This window comes from Cololabis saira, chromosome 17 (genome assembly GCF_033807715.1).
Source record: "Cololabis saira isolate AMF1-May2022 chromosome 17, fColSai1.1, whole genome shotgun sequence".
NCBI classification, from domain to species: domain Eukaryota; kingdom Metazoa; phylum Chordata; class Actinopteri; order Beloniformes; family Belonidae; genus Cololabis; species Cololabis saira.
In genome coordinates this window covers 17,261,125-17,283,192 of record NC_084603.1, presented here as the reverse complement: position 1 = coordinate 17,283,192, position 22,068 = coordinate 17,261,125, and the positions used below count along the sequence as shown (strand labels likewise).

Here is a 22,068-nt window from a genome sequence, read left to right as displayed (position 1 = left end):
CTGCACTTAAGACCTCCCTGGAGCTAAAGAGAAACCAAAAGCAAAAGTCAAAATTTCACTGGAGTCTTTGGTTCTTTGTTTCACATCACTGTTAGCGACTGAACTTCATCACCCAAACTGAAACTGACACACTGAATATCAGCAAAGCAGAAAATTTAAATTGTTTAAAAAAAAAAAAAAGCAGTAGTTCTAGTACCACAACCAAACCACATCCGTAACTCCACAGGTGATGATGTGAACAAATCAGACTAAAACATCTAAAACATCCGGTTCTAGCCACTGCTTTATGTATTCCTAGACTGCAGACAAACCCTATCAGCAGCCTACAAAGACAAATATACTGCATACACTATGTATAAATTCATCTGTAACATTACACTTGTCTTTCCAGGTGTTGCAATCTTGCATATCCACTTGTGCCTTTTGCAATGCGCCCGCCCAGTCGGCATGGTAAACCAAGGAGTACACGTTAAAATATCCCATAGTAATTTGTTATAACAAACGCTGTTTTAAAGTCAAGGTGAATATATTTATCCAAAAAGTTACAGGTAGTGATAGCTACATGATTGAAGAAGCTCGTTGTGAACGCACGTAGAAAAGCCTGCCTAACCCTTGGGTCCCACTCAGTACGGTTACATGCACATCAAAATCGAGCTATTGGCAACAATTGAGCTAAGGATTTAACTGGAGTTTCCTAGAAATCCGAGTAAACGTGCGTAGGAGGAGAATTGAACTATTGAGTGAGGTGCGTTCGACTCCGCAACGCTAGGTGGCGCTACACGCCCTTTCGCAATGACATTCATCTGGATACCGTATTTTCCGCACTATAAGGCGCACCTAAAAGCCTTTAATTTTCTCAAGAACCGACAGTGCGCCTTATAATGCAGTGCGCCTTATAATGCAGTGCGCCTTATATACGATCATTGCGGTAATTTCTGTTACTGTAGTCAGGGGGATTGTAGTTACTGTAGTTGGTGTCGCTGAAGTAACGGCGCTAAAAACGTCAGGAATCGTCACAGACGTTCAAGACAACAGGAGCAACGCTGACTCGCATAATGGCGACTTTGACGAGACGGAGCAAAGCTGGTTTTTATTTTGTTAATAAAGTTTGACATACGGTACTTTTCTTCTTGTTTTTTTTTCCATTTGCTGTAGGATTTTGTAGCATTTCCTGTAGCGCAGCTCCATCAGGTAGATACTTAACTCAACCCCAGCCACTATAGTACGGTATTTTACCATATATTTAGTGCGCCTTATAATGCGGTGCGCCTTATGGTGCGGAAAATACGTTACTTAGGGTGCTTTCACACCTGTCCCGTTTGGAGCAGTTGTTCCGAAAAAGGGAGTGTTTCCCCTTAAAGATTAGTTCGTTTGGTACATGTGAACACAGCAATCGCGCTCGGATGCGGGACAAAACAAGCGAGCCGAGATCACCTAGGAGAGGTGGTCTCGGCTCTCTTCCATTCCAGACCTGGAGCGGTTTGTTTGCAGTGAGAACATAATCCACACAGTAACCCACACAACTCTCTCATAACGATGCTCCATAGTTGATGTTTTTCCCGGGGTACGGAAGAGGAAACTCCTTCCGCGTTAATTTCTGACCAATGAGAGAACAGTTGGTTCTCATGGCATTTGTTAACAGCTTTGAACCGCTACAGACGGTTGCCTTGTGAACACAAACGCCACAAACGAAAAACGAAACTGTATCGATTTAGCCCCTGAATCGGAACAAAACAAATGGGCCACAGGTCTGAAAGCATCCTAAAAGAGCCCTGTTTCAAAAAACAAGCGAGCCAAGATCGCCTAGGAGAGGTTAGGGTTAGGTTCTCGGCTCACTTCCATTCCAGACCTGAAGCGGTTCGTTTGCAGTGAGAACATAATCCACACAGCAACCGACACAACTCACTCATAACGCTGCTCCATAGTTGATGTTTTTCCCGGGGTACGGAAGAAGAAACTCCTTCCACGTTCATTTCTGACCAAAGAGAGTTGGTTTGTGCATGGCATTTGTTATCAGCTTTGAACCGCTACAGACGGTTGCCTTGTGAACACAAACGCCACAAACGAAAAACGAAACAACTATCGATTTAGCCCCTGAATCGGAACAAAACAAACGGGCCACAGGTCTGAAAGCTTCCTTAGAACAATTTTTAAACAAACGTTACAGATTGGAAGCAGATGCCCACAAACCTGTTCTTCTTTTTTTCTCCCACCTGGGGAGTTTTTACCTGCCATTGTTTATGTTAGGTTTACGTAATAATTGCTCGGGGGTCTTTGGAACGCGCCTAGAGAATATTTCTGTTGTAATAGACGCTATATAGATAAAATTGAATTGAATTGAATTCTTCTGCTACTATGCTGTTGTGATGCCGTGACTGTTATTATTCCCGCTTCTGCGGTCTCCTCACTTCCGGAAGGTGTAGTCCCGGGGCAGTCGATAGCTTGGCTAACCGTGGTTTGCTTTCACATGCCCGAATAACTCGAATTAGAACGGCATTATCTGGCTCTAATAGCTCCATTTCAAGAGCTCCAGTTCGGTTCGACTACAGCCCGACTAAGGTGTATATCAGTCAGACTAGGGCAATAAGTTGACTTTCTGTTAGTGCATGTAAACGTACTGACTTGTACTTTGGGTCAAAATGACCTAATTCTCCTTCCTTCTTTCCTCCTGCTCTCTCCTTCCTTCTCCTTTCCCTCCTTCTTTACTCTTTTCCTTCCTTCTTTTCTCCCCTTGTACATTCTTTCCTTCTTTTCTCCTTTCCTTCCTCCCTTCTTTCCTTCTTTTTTCCCTTCCTTCCTTCCTTCCTTCCTTCCTTCCTTCCTTCCTTCCTTCCTTCCTTCCTTCCTTCCTTCCTTCCTTCCTTCCTTCCTTCCTTCCTTCCTTCCTTCCTTCCTTCCTTCCTTCCTTCCTTCCTTCCTTCATAAATTCATAAACACGACACATTTCCAGTCAGTAACATTTATGGCAAACTACTGTACACATATGAGTTGCTGAACTGTCTTCACCTTAAAATAAAAAAACTATTAATATCCCAAGATCGCGTGGGTTCATCCTCGTTCTCCTGCCAACTTCATGTTTTTACAATAACCCAGAAGGGAAAAAGGAACATAAGCTTCTATTGTCACTTGTGTGTTTCTAACTGCAACAATTCAGTGACATATGAAGTTGGGAGGGAATGCCAGGTCAGGGTATCTAAGTATCTAAGATACATCATGGACAGTTTACCAGTCTCATACTGGCAACACAGTCTCCTGAAAACCTCCAGTGTTCATGAGAGAAAAACTGCTTCAGACTCCCTTTCTAGCTTTCATTCAATTGAAACATAATGAAATATTAATCTCATAATATACTCATGTTGGTTCAGATGATCCCCTTTAGTTTCCAGTGTATCGGTGAGAACTTTCTTTCTGAAACTTCAGCAGGAATAAAGTGAGAATGGAGTTATAAAATATCAGCAATTAATCCCAGAAGAGAATCAAAGTGGAAGTTTCTTTGCCTCAGATTTAGTGAAAAAAAAGTATGTGAAATTACGCTGAAGAACCTAAAACCCCCAATTCAGAAAAGGTTAAAACAATAAGTAAATGTAAAAGGACAATTCTTTTTAATATTCTTTGACTATTCTTTGCAACAGTATGAATTATGCAGGCGATTTAGGGCCAGTAACGAGGGGAAGGAAAAAAATGATGTTGTTTGGTAGAAAATCAATACACAAGAAAGGCTGATTCTTTAAGGAGCAAAGATGAGCAACTGCCTTCTATTCAAACCTCTTAGATCATTCATCAATAACTGATATAAACAACTGGGGAAAGGGATAACTGAGAAATCTTTGCCAAGCACTACAATTTGGACATTCGTTCAGAGAAGCCACTAACCCTCGTAAGGGAGTGCTAGTTCATTTGTTTTCCTCTGAGTGGTACATGAGTCTCCAGTGGATATTTGAACTGTACACTGATGACAAGCTTTATGTGGATTTCGTCTGGTCTAAGGGGCTTACACTGTACTGTGATGGAAAAAACAAGACCTATGGCAACCTCGCCTTCAAGAAAAAGAAGAAATTTGCACCATGTGCTCTAGATCAGGGGATGGCAACCCAAAATGTCGAAGGAGCCACATTGGACCAAAAACACAAAAAACAAATATGTCTGGAGCCGCAAAAAATGAAAAGTCTTGTATCAGCCTTAGAATGAAGGCAACACATGCTGCATGTATCTATATTAGTTATAACTGGGGGAAGATTTTTTTTTCATTATGCACTTGGAGAAAAAAGTTGAAATGTTGAGAAAAAAGTTGAAATGTCGATAAAAAAGTTGAAATTTCGAGAAAAAAAAGTCGAAATGTCGAGATTAATGTTGAAATACAATTTTGAGAAAAAAGTCAAAATGTCGAGGAATTAGTCAAAATTTTGTGAAAAAAGTTGAAATGTCGAGAAAAAAGTCGAAATGTTGAGATTAAAAAGGAAAGGAAAAGGGAGGAAAAAAGAGAATAAAAAAAAGAAAAAAGAAAAAAATGTGAAAAAAAGGAAAAAACAAGAAAACAAGAAAAGAAAAAAAGAAGAAAGAGAAAAAAAGGAAAAAAAAGAGAAGAAAGAGAAATAAAGAGGAAAAAAGGAAAAAAAAGAAGAAAAAAAGGAAAAAAAAAGGTCAAACATTTTTGAAAAAGCTCCAGGAGCCACTAGGGCGGCGCTAAAGAGCCGCATGCAGCTCTGGAGCCGCGGGTTGCCGACCCCTGCTCTAAGTGAAAGATGAAAAGGGCCATCCAAGCCATTAAAGTCTTAAAGACCGACTGCGATGGTACGATGAAAGTACGACTGTGCTGCAAGCATTAATGCAGAAAAGCATGTTGAGATTCCAGAGCTGCCATCAAACCGGCGTCTGTTCCAGGGACTCAACATGCATTTTTCAACAGGACAATGCAAAACCACATTCTGCACATACTGCAAATGCGTGGACGATGAAGAGCAGTGTATGTAATGCAGTCCTGCATGTGTTGAGGCCTGCTATTGTTGCACACCTTGAGAGGGGTTTGCAGGAAGAAAAGGACGGGATAACACTTCAACCATCTGATCACAATGTCACAAATGTTGTGAGAAGCATTGGCTATTATAACGAAAACTGTGCTGTCTGTTTTTTTTTTTTTTTCAAATTTGTAGCAAGGCCTGAATTGCAATTAAAGTTAATTAACAAACCGAATCAAGCTGATGAGAAAAAAAATAATGACCGTATTTTTCTGGAATACAAGCCGCACCTGCATATAAACCGTATCCGCTCTATTTAAAAAAAAACATATGCAAGCCACAGATATTTATGTTGTTAGATTAGATATTTACTACATGTACAGAAGGATTTTGAACTGTAAATGATGTACATGTTTGTACCTAAATAGATCCTTTCCTAACAGTGTCTTTTAACACGGCAGCAACTTTGCATTTATTTTGTTTTGAGTTTTGATTCTAATTCCGGTTAGAGCGCCCCGAGCGGTGGAAGAAAAATCCACAGAATAGCCTTTGTATAAGCCGCACGGTTGAAAACCTACGTAAAAAGTATCGGCTTATAGTCCAGAAAATACGGTATCAACCTTCGTTTGAGTATGCTACTTGAGTCATAAATCCAAATGTAGAAATTGTAGAAATCCAACTCACAACACATTGAGTTAACACTTCCTGTACATAACTACAGTAAAATACACCTTTTTGTCCACAAACAGTCTCTATTTCACGCTCTCTCCGGGACACTCAAGCAAATACTAGAAGTACAGATAATATGTCCAGTAGAGAAAGTTGACCATGACAAAAGAAAGGGGGAAAGTGACTCTGGAGTAGTTGTCTATGTGGTGAGGGTTCTCCACGTGGCAGCATCTTATATAGCCGATGAGTTTGCGGAGGATGGACAGAGCGGTGATGCACCAGTGGGTTGGTTCCGGGGGTGACGGCTCGGGCTTGGGCTCGCTGCCCGCGGGGCTGGAGGGGCGGACGGCCAGTTCCGTCGCGGCGGGAACTGCGGGAGGCGTGACCGCAGGCTCCTTGCGTCTCTTGGCTCGGTTGGGGTGCCTTGAAATGGTGGTGAGGATGCCGTTTATTTCATCATCCATGTCGTGCATGTGGTGGCCGTACTATGTAAGATTGGGAAAGCCAAAAAGGAGAACAAGCTTTGAAAGATAAGTAAAAAACCTACACACGTGAGAGTTTACACTCTTGCTGAACTTTACTGTGGCCGACAAGGGCCAAACGCACTGCAACGGCCTAATGCGTCTCAGTTAAGGAAAACGGCTTCAAGTACAGAAACGATTCAAGTTCACAAACTCAAAACGAGGTACAAAAAGAGGAACGTGGTGCAAATGAAAAAACGTGCTGCAAAAAACAAAGACAAATGCAGCATCATCAAACGCGCTGCAAATAGAGAAACGATGCAAAGCACAAAACGATATAAAACAAGAAACCATCTTCAAAAGAAAAACGCTTCATAACGGGTCACTACAACCGGAAGTGCTCCAAACCTGCAGGGGGCGCTCTCGGCGTAACAGCTCAATGGACAGACACACGGGATGTATGCAGCCTTGTATCGTCTGGTGTAACGTTAAAATATAATAGTCCAGCTGTTTAGCTATAAAATGTATAGGAATCGTTCAGTTTGTGATACAAGTATGAAATTTGGTACACAAATAGCCAAAGGTTTCCCCAAAAGATATGGACGTGGAGCCATCGTGAATTTTCAACATGGCGCCCATGGCAGCCATTTTTCGAAATGGCCACCAGAAACAAGTGTTTTCTAATGAATGATTAGTTGAAATGAGTTGCCAGTTTGCCCTGGCTGAGCATCCACTCTATTACTTATCCATTCATTGGATGGTTCAGTTCTTGCAGATATGAGGATCTTTTTTGGTTTATTAGTTCAAAGTTTGTTTTTATATATAATAGATCTATTTTCATGAAATTACAGTATATATTTTATTTTGGCTAATATGGCTGTTATCATGAAAGAAACAGTTGTCATGTTCAGTTTTGAGGTAGAAGGAAGCTTCTGGCCAATTCCAATGTTTCAAATTTGATTTCTGGATCATAAATAATGACTGATTAGACACCAAGATCATCCATATCAGACAGTCACACAAATGATGGCTGCCATCTTTAAAAAATGGCGGCCATCTTGAATATTAAATGACAACTTTTCAATTATCCAAGAGACATCTACCAAGTACTATATGTGGTAAATATATCTAAAATATCATATTATGTCCCCAAGTCATATAAAAAGAGTTGTTTCTGGCGTCCATTTTGAAAAATGGCTGCCATGGGCGCCATGTTGAAAATTCACGATGGCTCCACGTCCAATTATTTTTGGAATGCCTTTGGCTATGTGTGTACCAAACTTCATGCTTCTATCACGAACTGAACGATTGTTTTGGTTATCTCCTGCACTATTATAAAGAAACGTCTCGTAATGTGCAGCGTTGTACAGTGATATAAACATTGTATATAAATATAGTCAGATAAAAATCACATTACCGTTCCTGCTGTATTTTTAAACCACGGATGTAAACACTGTGGTTCAGTCAGCTGCGCCCCCTGCAGGTTTGGAGCACTTCCGGTTGTAGTGACCGGTTATGAAGCGTTTTTCTTTTGAAGATGGTTGCTTTATATCGTTTTGTGCTTTGCATCGTTTCTCTATTTGCAGCGTTTGATGATGCTGCATGTGTCTTTGTTTTTTGCAGCACGTTTTTTCATTTGCACCACGTTCCTCTTTTTGAGTTTGTGAATTTGAATCGTTTCTGTACTTGAAGCCGTTTTCCTTAACTGAGACGCATTAGGCCGTTGCAGTGCGTTTGGCCCTTGTCGGCCACCGTAGAACTTACCTCAAAGAGCTTGATGATATGATGATGACGATGATGACAATGGTAGTGACCACCAGGATGAACACAATCACTGTGACCACAACAATGTGAATGACGACAACAACGAGGATTTACGAAGTGCGGTATATACGAGAGGGTCTCACCATGAGCATGTGAGCATCACTGTGAGTCAGGATGCAGAAGTGAGCCACAGCATACTCAATAAGCGCTCCGAAAATGAAACTAAAGCAGATTCCCAAGTAGACGTCGATGGCCTTGATGAAGCAGTTGGCGTTGGGCAGTGACGTCCGGGCTCCCATCATGAGCGTGGTCATGGTAAGCACCGTTGTCACCCCTGTCAAAGAGTCAAGAAGTAAGATTTTTCAATACATATATCAACAACCAAAGACTTCATTTTGAATCCGGTTGCTAGTCGCACCATATGTAGCTGCCTGTCAAAAAGGACTCAATAACTGTCATGAGCAATGTTTGGATGCCTCTGAAAAGAATACAACTATGTATATGGTGACCTGGATCTGAAAACATATATGCAGGGTAACGGCAGTACTTGAGTTGAGGGGGAATGGCATCTACACATCTAACTTATTGTAGGTCTTTGGATTTTTTTTTCCCTTCAGTCATTAGCGAAAAATGTCCATCAGTACAGCACCGGATGACACTTACACAATATGTCTGCAGCTAAGCAACTGTTCTTTGCATTGATCTCTAAAAAAGAAACACAAAAAACCAACAAAAGCAAAGAAGTGAATCACAGTGTTTACCGAGTCTTTACATGACGGAGGAATAGTGGTGAGATTTTAACTCATCTCCCGCCCACCTTTTGGCAGTGAGGGTAGTTTAGAGCTGGAGATGTTTTAACAGCATGGATCAGTTCAATAGGACTTGCAAAAGCCTATAGAGGAACCAGCAGAAACTGCCTGTGGCGGAACTGGAAAGGAGTGAAATGGAAATGACTGGGAACAGAATTGGCACTCGAGCTTTTCTCTGTCATCTTTTTGTTTGTTGTTCTGTCTGGCTGAGCTCTCATTCTCTCATTGAATCTGAGTCGTTGCACTGAATCCTTGTGTTATTTCAACAACATAATTTCATTTAAACCTAAAGAGACTGTCAACTTTAGAAAAACTCTATACCCCTCGGTAAAAGATTGATTTTAAGACCTCTAAAAATAATATATAACAAGAGGGTCCTCGCACCCTCAGTGCTCGGGCCCTAATAATCAAAAGACAGGGAAGGAGCAAAAGCAACAGCGATTATGTGTATATAAAGTATCTATTGTGTTGCTGTGATGATGGTTATGTCAGCCTGCTACCCAGCTAGCACAGCCCCATCCAAGGCACAGTGATAACTCTGCAGTGTATTTATTCCTACGTAGGGATGGGAATCGAGAACCGGTTCTTGTTGAGAACCGGTTCCCAGAGTTTCAATTCCTTGGAATCGTTTGCCTTTTTTCGCAAACGATTCCCTTATCGATTCCAGTGGGCGCGAATTACGTCACCAAGCACGTTGCGCAATGTGCACATTTGTGCCCAGCAGGAAAACACGGGGACAAAGCGGCATGAACGCTCGAAAGTTTGGTTACATTTTACCAAAAAGGATGACAACAGGGCGACAATACTTGCAATATGGACATTTCCACAAAGTGGGGAAACTGTTAGGACTCGGCCGGCTGATGTGCTGGGAGCGCGGAGTCAGCCGGCGTGTGGTAAGGCTGATTTATGGTCCGCGTTACACCAACGCAGAGCCTACGGCATAGGGTACGCGCTAAGGGTAGTGACTAAGTTTGTGGTGTTGTGTAATTGCCACAAAATAATTTGTTGTATTTAGTTAATTTCTACAGAAGAATATTTATTTTATTATTATTATTTCATATTAAATACATATTTCATATTACATATTTTGTGCGGACCCCTGGCACCATCGAGGAGCCCAAGGCTGGGGGCGTCTTAAGACCTCACTTATATTTTTTTGTTCAAAGATATAAAACAAAGTTGATACTAAAATTGTTTGTTCTCCTTTTTTCCAAATGAGAATCGATAAGAGAATCGATAAAGAATTGAATTGTTAAGCAGAATCGAAAATGGAATCGGAATCGAAAAAATCTCATCAATTCCCATCCCTATTCCTACGTAAGTTGGGGACAAAATTTAACAGTACCTTTACAAGAAGAGGTCGAAAGAGAGGTTGAAAAAAAAGATGTTGAAAGATCATTGACAGGACTGATCCTCTTTATACCGTATGTATAATTCCAGAAATCAAGGCATGGTAATATACCCTGTTGCCCATGAAGTCAGAATAAATTTGTTTTTAGAAAAAATCCGATAATTTCATGAGGAAAAGGTAGTAAATGTTTTATTCCAACTCTATGGGCAACAGTGTATATGTCTTTAAAATGTGACATGGAAACCAGTAATCTCATGAAGGCGGCGGAGCAGCCAGGACTTGCAGGTGTTCCACTTCTGAGCAAACCGCTCCACAACTGACCCGGTGCTTGCAGTCCCTGCGGGACGGAGACAGGAGGGCTGGCTCGCACGCTTTGAACCTTTTACTTTAATTACTACTGGCCTCGACTGCTGGGGGACCTCCCATCATGCACTGGGCTCTTTCCTTAAACTGTTCTCTTTCGTTATCTTGCATGTGTACAGCCGTTCACTGCAATTGCAAATGACATCGTTCTCTTTTGTGTTTCATAAGCAGAGATCCTTCAGCTACTCATTGTTTGTATGTCATCTTAGACCCCCGACTGTTCGAAGTAAGTTTTTGGTCTCCACTGTGCTTGTGCTTGGCCATGATGGGGAAATTCTCCGAAGTGAGATTCAGTCTCTTTAGGCTATTTGTTTTATGAGCTGACTCTGGATAAACTGAATTGTAATAAACTGGTTTGAACTGGAACATTATTGAGCTGCACTGGATTCCCTGTCACTGTACTGTACTGGACATGTCCGCTGTGTAAAAATGCCTTTGGATGACTTTTGTTATGAACTGGTGCTTAAAGTGCGTATTTTTGCGACCATTAGGCGCATATAAATGTCTTTTTTTTTTTTTTTAATTTGCCGCGCGCCCAATGACGCAATGCGCCTATTGTATTAATGTAAAGGCTGATTTATGGTTCCGCGTTACACCAACGCAGAGCCTATGGCGTAGGGCTGCGTGGACTTAACGTGGATCCATAAGGCGGACGTAATTGAGGCCACCATAAGAAGTTAAAGGGGGAAGGGGGGCGTGTGAATTGCCCGTGATTGCCCGGCGGTGGCTCCGTGGCGGGGCTCCTGGGGCGGACGGGCAGACTCGGACTCCCTACCGAGAAGGAGACGCGGCTCCCGGGGGAGCTGCGCCGCAGAGATGGGCCCAAAAGCCGGAGGAACCGCTGACCGAGTCGACTCGGTCGGTGGGCTCCGTCGTTTACTGTTGAAGGATTGTAGATGCGTGGGCTGACGTGTCTGCTGGGTTGGACTGTTGTTCGGACTTTTTCAAAAGCCGGCATCATTTCCGAGGGGCCGCACGGCACGGAAAGTGGCTCGGCTTCTCAGCGCGGCCAGAGAACTGCGGGCTCGTGCCCGTCGCAGCCGCAGCAGTTCTCCCGGTCTCAGAGCGATCAGTCTCGGATGAATGCAGAAACGGAGGATGAGAAGATTTCAATGGGTTTGATTAATGTAATATCTTAAAGGTATTGTGACATCATTTTTAACATGCTTTTAAGACTATTAAAAGTCTTGGCCAACATCCCTCAAATGTGTCTAAAAGAGTGTAACAAGAAAAACTTCAGTCTAGTACTCCATTCCTGGCTTTTTATGACAGTGTTTTTTTGCGCCGTGAAAAACGCTTCCTTTTCTCCCTTTCCTGTCAATCATTGCTCCGCTCCTCCTCCAAACCTCCGCTACACACTTCTGCCGGCGTCTCCACACACGCGCGCACACCACAAACACCCACACACACAGCCCAGACAGGGCGACTACAGCCCGGGGATGAAGTCCAACCGGGACCAGAGGACCGGGACCGCAGCTCCCCGCGAGCAATACGCTCACAGCGGCGTCGGAGAGTTAAGCCGGGAGCGACAGGCGAAGCATGCACGGAAAAGCAGCAGGGCGAAGCAGACAGTCCACAGCAAACAATCATAAAAATAAAGGCATGCAAGCAGCAGTGTCTCCTTATCTTAAGTCCAGTCAGTGGTCGCCGGTCTTCTTAGCAGTTCTCCTCCGGTGATTAGAACAAAAGAGGCTCTAAACAGCTCCGTGTTAAGCCTGATTTATGGTTCCGCGTTAAATCGACGCAGAGCCTACGCCATGGGTTCAGCGTACGGTGCATGTCGCCGCGTAACCCTACGCCGTAGGCTCTGCGTCGGTGTAACGCGGAACCATAAATCAGCCTTTATGGTGCGCTGGAGAGGAGAGGAGGCAGGGAGCTGGGTGGAGGGGGCGGTGATTTAGCGGGTCGTTACGTAACGACCCGCCACCAAACCAGGTGCGCCGTTTTTGCACAGTTATGCGGAAAATCCCAGAAAGCACACAATACACTGAATGTTAAAAGTTTGTTGTTTTTTGGGTGTAATTGATGTCAAGACACCCAACAAAACACAAAAAATCAAGAAAAATTTGTTTTTCATGTCACAATACCTTTAAATAAAGTACAATCAAACTAAGTTTTGCTCTTGCTTTATTTTTTATTTATTTTTTTTTCGCTCTATTTGTGTGTGTTGTGCGGCGCGCGTGTGTGTAGACGGTGCCTTTTCGGTCGGTGCGCCGTATGTGTGTTTTAAATCAAAAAATGACACAAAAAACAGTTGCGAAAATATGGAATATGTGAACACAGCAATCTCGCTCGGATTCGGGACAAAACAAGCGACCCGAGATCGCTTAGGACAGGTGGTCTCGGCTCGATTCCATTCCAGACCTGGAGCAGTTAGTTTGCAGTGAGAACCTAATCCACACAGCAACCGACACAACTCTCTCATAACTGTGGTTCAACCTCCAAGAGAGTTGTTGTTTTTCCCGGGGTACGGAAGAGGAAACTCCCTCCGCGTTCATTTCTGACCAATGAAAGAACAGTTGGTTCATGGCATTTGTTAACAGCTTTGAACCGCTACAGACGGTTGCCTTGTGAACACAAACCCCACAAACGAAAAACAAAACAACTGTATCGATTTAGCCTGAATCGGAACAAAACGGGCCACAGGTCTGAAAGCACCCTAAAAGAGCCCTGTTTCAAAAGGGATAGAATACTTGCTGGTCATAAACCGTCCATGCAGTTAGATCTTCACATTAATATAGACTAGATGAGGTTTGATATAATATAAATGTACAGGTAAAACCGATACATACCTATGCAAATACGTGCTGGAACAGAGGACAGGGAGATCCAGAAGGAAACCCACGACAGCACCACCAGCAGACTGGAGGGAACGTACGTCTCCAGGATGAAATACAGAATGCTCCTCTTCAGCTCAAAGTGGAAAACTAGTTTGGGATATTTGCCTTTGAGATGAGGAACACAAATCAATCATCGTGCTTGTCAGAAAGAATCGAAAGTTACTTTCATCATATTTCACAACAGATAATTACCCTTTAAGCCCGAGCAGAGCCCAGATTGTGACATGAATGGTTAGTTTAACGCGTTATTGTTACCGGTTTCATAGACGGCCTCCGAGGCAGATGTGTAGTGGTCCTCTAACGTGTACTGAGCCAACTGAAGGGTGTCCAGACCGCTGACAGACTCGTTTCCTCTGGTCCAGTAGAACATAACGTCATTGATGTTGTAGCCCCCTGCAAAACAACAGAAGAGACAGATGAAAGGCCACAAGCTGAATTAATCAGTGTGTCTGATGAGTAGATTAAATAAGATTGTGTATAATTAGAAATTAGGTCAAAGAGAGTTGCTTTGTTTGTTCTATTTAGCTCTGCATTGCTTTTTAATCTTTCACGCGTATAGATGTTACTTGTTTCAGACTCTGTTTAGCTTCTTATACAATGATAAAATGGGAGTGAAAGATATGATTCTATAGAAACTCAAACTGCACTCAAATGTTGCTGATTGGTCGTGTTAAATGTTAAAGTCAATCACACCTCAAAGAGAAGAAGACTGGAGGAGTATGATTTGTTAGAAGGGATGGCAGGACGAAGCCTCTAGAACAGGGCTCGGCAACCCGTGGCTCTAGAGCCGCATGTGGCTCTTTAGCGCCGCCCTGATGGCTCCTGGAGCTTTTAAAAAAAATGTTTGACCTTTTTTTTCCTTTTTTTCTTCTTTTTTTCATTCTTTTCTCTTTTTTCCTTTTTTTTCTTTTTTCTTCTTTTTTCCTTTTTTTGTCTTCCTTTTTCCTGTCCTTTTTAATCTCGACATTTTGACTTTTTTTTCAAAATTTTGACTTACCTCTCGACATTTTGACTTTTTCCCGAGATTGTGCTAAAACATTAATCTCGACATTTCAACTTTTTTCCTCAACATTTCGACTTTTTTCACGAAATTTCGACTATTTCCTCAACTTTTTTCTCGACATTTTGACTTTTTTCTCGAGATTGTACTTCAACATTAATCTCAACATTTCAACTTTTTTCTCCACATTATGACTTTTTTCTCGACATTTCAACTTTTTTCTCGACATTTTGACTTTTTTCTCGACATTTCGACTTTTTTCTCGAAGTGCATAATGAAAAAAAAATCTTCCCCCAGTTCTAACTAATATAGATACATGCAGCATGTGTTGCCTTCACTCTAAGGCTGATACAAGACAAGACAAGACAAGAGATACATGCCGACCCCTGCTCTAGAAGATCAATAAACCACAAGAGTTCAGAAGCACTATCTCATGGACAGTTGAGACCAGTGTGGGTTTGTTTAGCAGAGGTGCTCCCTGGAACAACGACCCACGATGAAGAATCACACTGGAGACCTGGGAACCCTGGAATCATTGATTCCACGTTGAACTCCTCTGTATACCAGAGTACTGAAGCGCCTGTGAAGCATCGGTTCAGCAGAGAAAGCTCCACTGAAATTGGGTCAAGACAAGCACACCAGAGAACCTGCATCATAATGGCTGAAAAACAGAAGAACCAGGGCTGATGATCGATTCAAATGTCAAGAATCGATTCAATTCCGATTCTTAAGATTCAGAATCGATTATCAAGATTTGATTCGATCCGATTTGATTCGATCCGATATCCATTTGGGTTAGTGTTATTAAAACTTTTTTTGAGCTGTTGCATGAATTATATGACTGTAGTTATGCAACATATTAATACTAGTATATTGAGATTCAACAGCAAGTATTGCAGCTAATGATGCTGTAAGGACCAATCAGGCTCCCAGAATGCTGATAGAACTGCTTTCAGAAACATCTGGGGGCAGAATTACCAAACAGATCCAGGGAGGAAACGGAGACGGATGAAATCAGTTTTATTTTTTAAAACATTCCGTTTAAATTTTTCCATTTTCTGGCTTTTTCAGTTTTATATTTTTGAGAATTTGGTTTTTAGCATCTTATGCAAATGTAACCCCAAGACAGTATATAAAGTAATGAAATATAGACAATTCCAAACAAACATTCCTTTTTTGGGAATAAACCAAAAAATACCAAAATTTGTAATGTAATGATGAAAAAAATCGATCTTTAGACATATTAATCGATTTTTAAGAATTAATATGAGGATCGATTTAGAATCGGAAAATAGATTTTTTCAACACAGGCATAAAAAGAACCCAAGATTTGGAAACAAATCTTCAATATCTGGAAACGTCAATATCTGGACTTCAACCTGGTTGATATTCTGTTATAGGACTGTAGCAGGGCGAGTGCTACGGGGGCCGACCGACAGGACAGAGGACACGGAGTTTAGTGCAGGAACTCCTTTTATTTCACCAGACACACCCAAGACACACGTGCGCATCAGAACCTTCTCCCAGCAGCAGCCTCCCAGTCCTCCTTGCAGCTTCTCTGTCTCTCCCTTATAAGGCTGGCAGGGTGGAGAGGCTGACGGGCCACACCTGTGTCCCGTCAGCCTGAGTGGCTGCAGCTCCTCCACCCTGCCACAAGGACCTTAACCTCTCCCTCACACATCATTGGGAGGTGGTGACAACAATCGTCAAGCTGATTTCTAGTTTCCATTTGTCTGTTGCTTCCATCAAATATGGTAAATCTTCCACTTGAAGTGGTCTTACAGCCAATCATATTGTGGCCACACATGAAAGCACACTGATACAAATATTGTGCTTGATCTACTTAAAAAAAATAAGGCAACCTTTTGCATGAGATTATTATGTAGATCAAGAAAGACTAGTTGTATAAGCTACTTAATTTTTTGTATGTAAATAATACATTTTGCAAGTACAGTCAACTTAATTGTGTTAGGTTTACTTTATTTATCAAAATTAAGTTCACTTTAAAAAGAAAAAAAAGAAACAAGAAGAAGAAAAAAAAGGAAAAAAAAGAAAGAAAAAAATTAAGTTGAATTTACTTGCAAATGAATTTTGTACATATTAAAAATGAAGTAGTTTATACAAAGACTAGTCTTTCTTGATCTACATAAAAATCTCATGCAAAAAAGTTGCCTTAATTTGTGGTGTTCTATTTTTTTATTTTATTTAAACATATAAAGCATTTTTCATCTAAACGTTGGTCAATCTGCCCAATAGATTACAGTTGTTAAAGGAAAAGTAAATTTTACATAAATACTGCTTGTTAAGGAAAAAAACGCACAATGTCTTGTTTTTTGAACAAATGCAGATTAAGTTAAAAACTAGATGTATTCATGTAAAGCAACAAACTTCATTTTTAATTGTTAATATCACAGATTTAAATATGTTATATTTACATGCGCTTAGATTTATTTTTTTCAGTGCATGAGGCTTACTTATACGGCAACCATAAAGAGATTTGATTGTTTTTTTATGGCAGCATCCGATGGATCCACTGTCAGCCGTTGCCATGGTGATGCTTTGTGTAAGAGAGCTGAACTGAAACAATCTTTTAAAGATAAATTAGGCCAAAATTACTTTTTGGCTTCAATGTTGTTCAATAATGGCGAAGAGGAAAACAAGTATGTTGCTGTTTCTCTGATCAGATTGTATTTGCCCAACTCACTGATATTTGATGAGATGTTTTTATGCACAAAACAACGAAAGATTAGGATTTGAAGAAGGGATGTTAACCTTTGCACAACAGAATTCTTTAAAGGTATAGTCTGTGATCGTATTCAAAAACATTTATTGTTATACTGGGTGAAATGGTCCTTCCATCCTGAGAGTAGCCAGTAAATAATGTGTTCAGAAAAAGGAAAGAAAAAAATCCGACCTCTTTGACAGCTTTAATCCTGTAAAAACTCTGACCAATCTGTTTTTTGTGCACCGAATGGAACGGATTGGTCAGAGCACCAGAGGATTGGCAGGGGGGAAAGAACCAATCAGATGCATTTTAAGTCCCACCCACGCCCCCTCCGTCCCATGCGCGCACTCGTCACGTTGAAAATCTTGCCAGAAAACTCACACACTCACACACTCGAGTCACGTTTGCTGAAGAATGGCAGAGAAAACGAGAAAACTCAGCCAAAAATACCGCCGCCAGCGTTACTTGTAACGGCTCGCCCTGCTAAAAAGGCTAAAAAAAGAAAGCCAAAGTGCGATTCTGCGGCGCAGGTTGTCTGCTACTGGGGGTCCAGTATGGGGGTCTGTGGGGATGGAGGCGGCTCCGTCCCGGCGAGGGCGGAGAGCACCGGTGCGGTGGCGGTTTTGCGGTGCCGTGCAGGCTCTGTTGCCACGGCTACGCCGTAGGGTACGGCGTAGCCTACGGCGTAGGGTACGCGGCGACGCGCACCATTCTGCGTTGGTGTAACGCGGAACCATAAATCAGCCTTCAGTGTGTGCTCTGTCTGCTGTTCTGAACTTCTCTGTTTCTCATTTTGCTGGGACGTCGGGTCCCTCCGCCGAGACACAACTTTTGCGGTATGCGTTCATTGTTGTGTCTAAAAATGATGCGCAGTGCCCACCCAATCAGAAACGGTACAGATATTCTGTGATATTTTTTTATATTTATAAAAAAAAAAAATTATAAAAAAATGAAGGATCCCCTTAACTTTGATTCGGTGGGCAGGACGCACGTTTGGGTGGGCACAGCCCACCCCTGCCCCCCTCTAAAACCGGCCTGGCTTACAGGTGAATGAGACATGGGGTAGTTTTGTTGAAAATGTGCTGTCCAAAATGTCCTGGAAAACTGGACTCCTGCAAATGCGCGTTCCCCAAAGTTTGTGGGGGCGTGGCTTTGGATGGAGCGCTGACGGGAGGGGGTGGGGCTTAGAGGAGGTGCCACTTTCAAATCTAGTTAGCTCTCCAACATCACGGACTATACCTTTAAATGACCAATGCAAAACAAAAACATTATGACTGGTGCATGGAGATCTTTGAAAATATTGATGATTCTTCTTTGTTTAGCAAAAACCCAAAGCAAAGGTGGGAACAAAGGGGAATGGTAATTGCTAAAAGCTCTGCTGCGCTCTGATCCTGTTACGGCTGAGTTGTTTGGGATTGCAGCTCTTAGTGGGTGGTAAAAAAGGCATTTGGCAAGAGTCAAAGGGAATGTAAAAACAACCGCTAGTATGAGACCTTGTGGTTCCTCTGAGAAGGCAATTGCATAAGATGTACAGAGTCCAACACCTAATTATATATGCAAAAGTTTAATTTAAGAACGTCCTTAGATTCTCCGCTTTAACGTAGTGTGACAGAGATCCATCAGAATTAGGCGAATGTGCTTCCAGTGTTCATTCAGCTCATCAAAAAGGGCAAAAAGTGTAAAGAGTCGTCCTGAAGAGCGTTGCTCTCGCCCGGTACCATAGCGGAATAAATCATGCATATCACACCAGGCCCCGGAGAGCCCAGATAACCCAAATACAGCTTGGAATAAAATTATTATGCTTAAAGATGCCAGTGGTGGCTTTTATAAACCAGTCTGCAGAGGTGTCAAGTAACGAAGTACAAATACTTTGTTATCTTACTTAAGTAGAAATTTTGGTTATCTATACTTCACTGGAGTAATTATTTCTCAGATGACTTTTTACTTTTACTCCTTACATTTTCACGCAATTATCTGTACTTTTTACTCCTTACATTTTAAAAACAGCCTTGTTACTCTATTTCATTTATACTTCATATATTGTGATTATTGTGAAAATTGTAAGTATATTATAAATTTAATAGTAAATATATTCTAAATCACTGTAGGCTATGAGTGTATATATAGTATAGTAGTATGAGTATATTATGATATGTAGTATATTTATACTACTATAAATATAGGTATGGGTATATTATAAATTAAAAAGTCATTCCAACTATTTTGTTCATAACTGGATACAGATCTGGTGATAGTAGCAAATATTGTTACTTAAGATGTGGATGGCTGGTTACTTAATCTTTTATTTTTGTTTCAATTTATTATTTCAGGAATTCTAGTGAATGTTTTTCACCCTTTTTGAGTTGTATTATTGTCACCTTTTGTATGTCTATGTGTGGACCCCAGGAAGAATAGTCTTCCCATGGTGAAGACGAATGGGGATCCTTTTTAAATAAATAAATAAAATACATACATTTCGGCCTTTAATAAAAACTATCCAGTTAAATTGCTCCATCCGGATAGAGTGAATTTGGTTGTGGTTGTTTCAGATGTTCTTGTCCAGTTTTGTTCTTACATCCGTTCCCTCAGATTCCTGCAACTAAACTTGGATGTACATTCCAATAAAGGTTAGGATAAATGATAACATGCCTCTGAAGTTTGACTTTTTGCACCATTACAATACTTATAGGCAACTAGTCATCATATCTGCTGCTCTCTGAAACACATGTTAATGCTCAATAGTACACATATATGCTTCTTTAATATATTTGCATTATACTAAGATACATTCATTTTCAATGGCTTTTGTTCTTAATGGCTTTTTTCCCCCTTACATTACTTTTCCTTTTATACTTTAAGTAGTTTTGAAACCAGTACTTTTATACTTTTACTCGAGTAAAAAACTTGAGTTGATACTTCAACTTCTACAGGAGTATTTTTAAACTCTAGTATCTATACTAAACTAGTCTGGTTCACTTGGAGACATTTTTTGGTGCACTTTCCTCATTTATCTGCAGAGGGAGTAAGAGAATAAGACAAATCCGAAGACGTGCTCTCAGCTAAAGCTGGAACAGACCTCCATAACCTCCAATCTCACGTGGACTCGTGAATTAACAAAGTCACTAAAGGAAAGACGAGAGACATTAATGCTGAAAGGTTCAAAGAGTTTGTTGGTTTCCTTTAAAAGCCTCATTATTTCCTGACAAAACCCCCCAGAAGGGAATATTTATGTGAAGAAAAAAGGGGGTCAATATCACAAGACAATGACAGCGTCCTCTAAATCCTTTTTGCTGTCAGAACTCGGTAAATATTTCACGGCAATTTCCACCCCCCACACACACTCCCACAACAATGCTCCGTTTGAAGCTTCCGCCTTTGCTGGGGATCCACTTCTGGCACGGCATTAAAAGAAATAAATCCTTGAACATACATCTTCATGAAGTGACACGGGGACGGAGCGAGGGAGGATGGGAGAAAAGTAAGGGAGAAAAGAAGGAAGGGAGGGAGGGAGGAAGGAAGGAAGGAAGGAAGGAAGGAAGGAAGGAAGGAAGGAAGGAAGGAAGGAAGGAAGGAAGGAAGGAAGGAAGGAAGGAAGGAAGGAAGGAAAGAAGGAAGGAAGGAAGGAAGGAAGGAAGGAAGGAAGGAAGGAAGGAAGGAAGGAAGGAAGGAAGGAAGGAAGGAAGGAAGGAAGGAAGGAAGGAAGGAAGGAAGGAAGGAAGGAAGGAAGGAAGGAATGAATGAATGAATGAGAAAAGAGGAAGGGAAGAAGGAAGGAGAGAGCAGGAGGAAAGAAGAACAGGAGAATTATGTAATTTTGACCCAAAGACAGTACAAGGGTTAGTAGTGAAACAAACTGCAACAGCACTTCATCTCCAAACTGCTGGAAACGGGGACGGAGCAAGAGAGAGATGGAGACAGAGGGAGAGGGAGAGGGAGAGGGAGAGGGAGAGGGAGACGGAGGGAGAGGGAGATGGAGACAGAGGGAGAGGGAGATGGAGACAGAGGGAGAGGGAGATGGAGACAGAGGGAGAGGGAGATGGAGACAGAGGGAGAGGGAGATGGAGACAGAGGGAGAGGGAGATGGAGATGGAGGGAGAGGGAGATGGAGATGGAGACAGAGGGAGAGGGAGATGGAGACGGAGGGAGAGGGAGATGGAGACGGAGGGAGAGGGAGATGGAGATGGAGGGAGAGGGAGATGGAGATGGAGACAGAGGGAGAGGGAGATGGAGACGGAGGGAGAGGGAGAGGGAGATGGAGGGAGAGGGAGAGGAGATGGAGATGGAGATGGAGATGGAGGGAGAGGGAGATGGAGATGGAGACGGAGGGAGAGGGAGATGGAGATGGAGGGAGAGGGAGAGGGAGATGGAGACGGAGGGAGATGGAGATGGAGATGGAGATGGAGACGGAGGGAGAGGGAGATGGAGATGGAGACGGAGGGAGAGGGAGATGGAGACGGAGGGAGAGGGAGAGGGAGATGGAGATGGAGATGGAGGGAGAGGGAGATGGAGACGGAGGGAGAGGGAGAGGGAGATGGAGATGGAGACGGAGGGAGAGGGAGATGGAGATGGAGGGAGAGGGAGAGGGAGATGGAGATGGAGATGGAGGGAGATGGAGATGGAGGGAGAGGGAGAGGGAGATGGAGAGGGAGATGGAGACGGAGGGAGAGGGAGATGGAGACGGAGGGAGAGGGAGATGGAGATGGAGACGGAGGAGAGGGAGATGGAGACGGAGGGAGAGGGAGATGGAGACGGAGGGAGAGGGAGATGGAGGGAGATGGAGACGGAGGGAGAGGGAGATGGAGACGGAGGGAGGGAGATGGAGACGGAGCGAGAGGGAGATGGAGACGGAGGGAGAGGGAGATGGAGATGGAGACGGAGGAGAGGGAGATGGAGACGGAGCGAGAGGGAGATGGAGACGGAGGGAGAGGGAGATGGAGATGGAGACGGAGGGAGAGGGAGATGGGAGACGGAGCGAGAGGGAGATGGAGACGGAGGGAGAGGGAGATGGAGGGAGAGGGAGATGGAGACGGAGGGAGAGGGAGATGGGAGGAGGGACGAGGGAGAGGGAGATGAGAAGGAGGGAGAGGGAGAGGGAGATGGAGACGGAGGGAGAGGGAGATGGAGACGGAGG

General features: G+C 42.6%; 1 protein-coding gene across 1 annotated transcript in view; it reads right to left on the bottom strand.

Annotated features, from left to right (window-relative positions):
• Positions 1 to 4,645: 4,645 nt before the first annotated feature.
• Positions 4,646 to 22,068, bottom strand: part of LOC133463266 (gamma-aminobutyric acid receptor subunit pi) — a 149,534-nt gene continuing 132,111 nt past the window's right edge. Inside the window, 4 exon segments of the mRNA XM_061744708.1 lie at positions 4,646 to 6,109; positions 7,993 to 8,183; positions 13,165 to 13,317; positions 13,468 to 13,605. Coding sequence (XP_061600692.1) covers positions 5,744 to 6,109; positions 7,993 to 8,183; positions 13,165 to 13,317; positions 13,468 to 13,605 — 848 coding nt within the window. The 3' untranslated portion in view covers positions 4,646 to 5,743.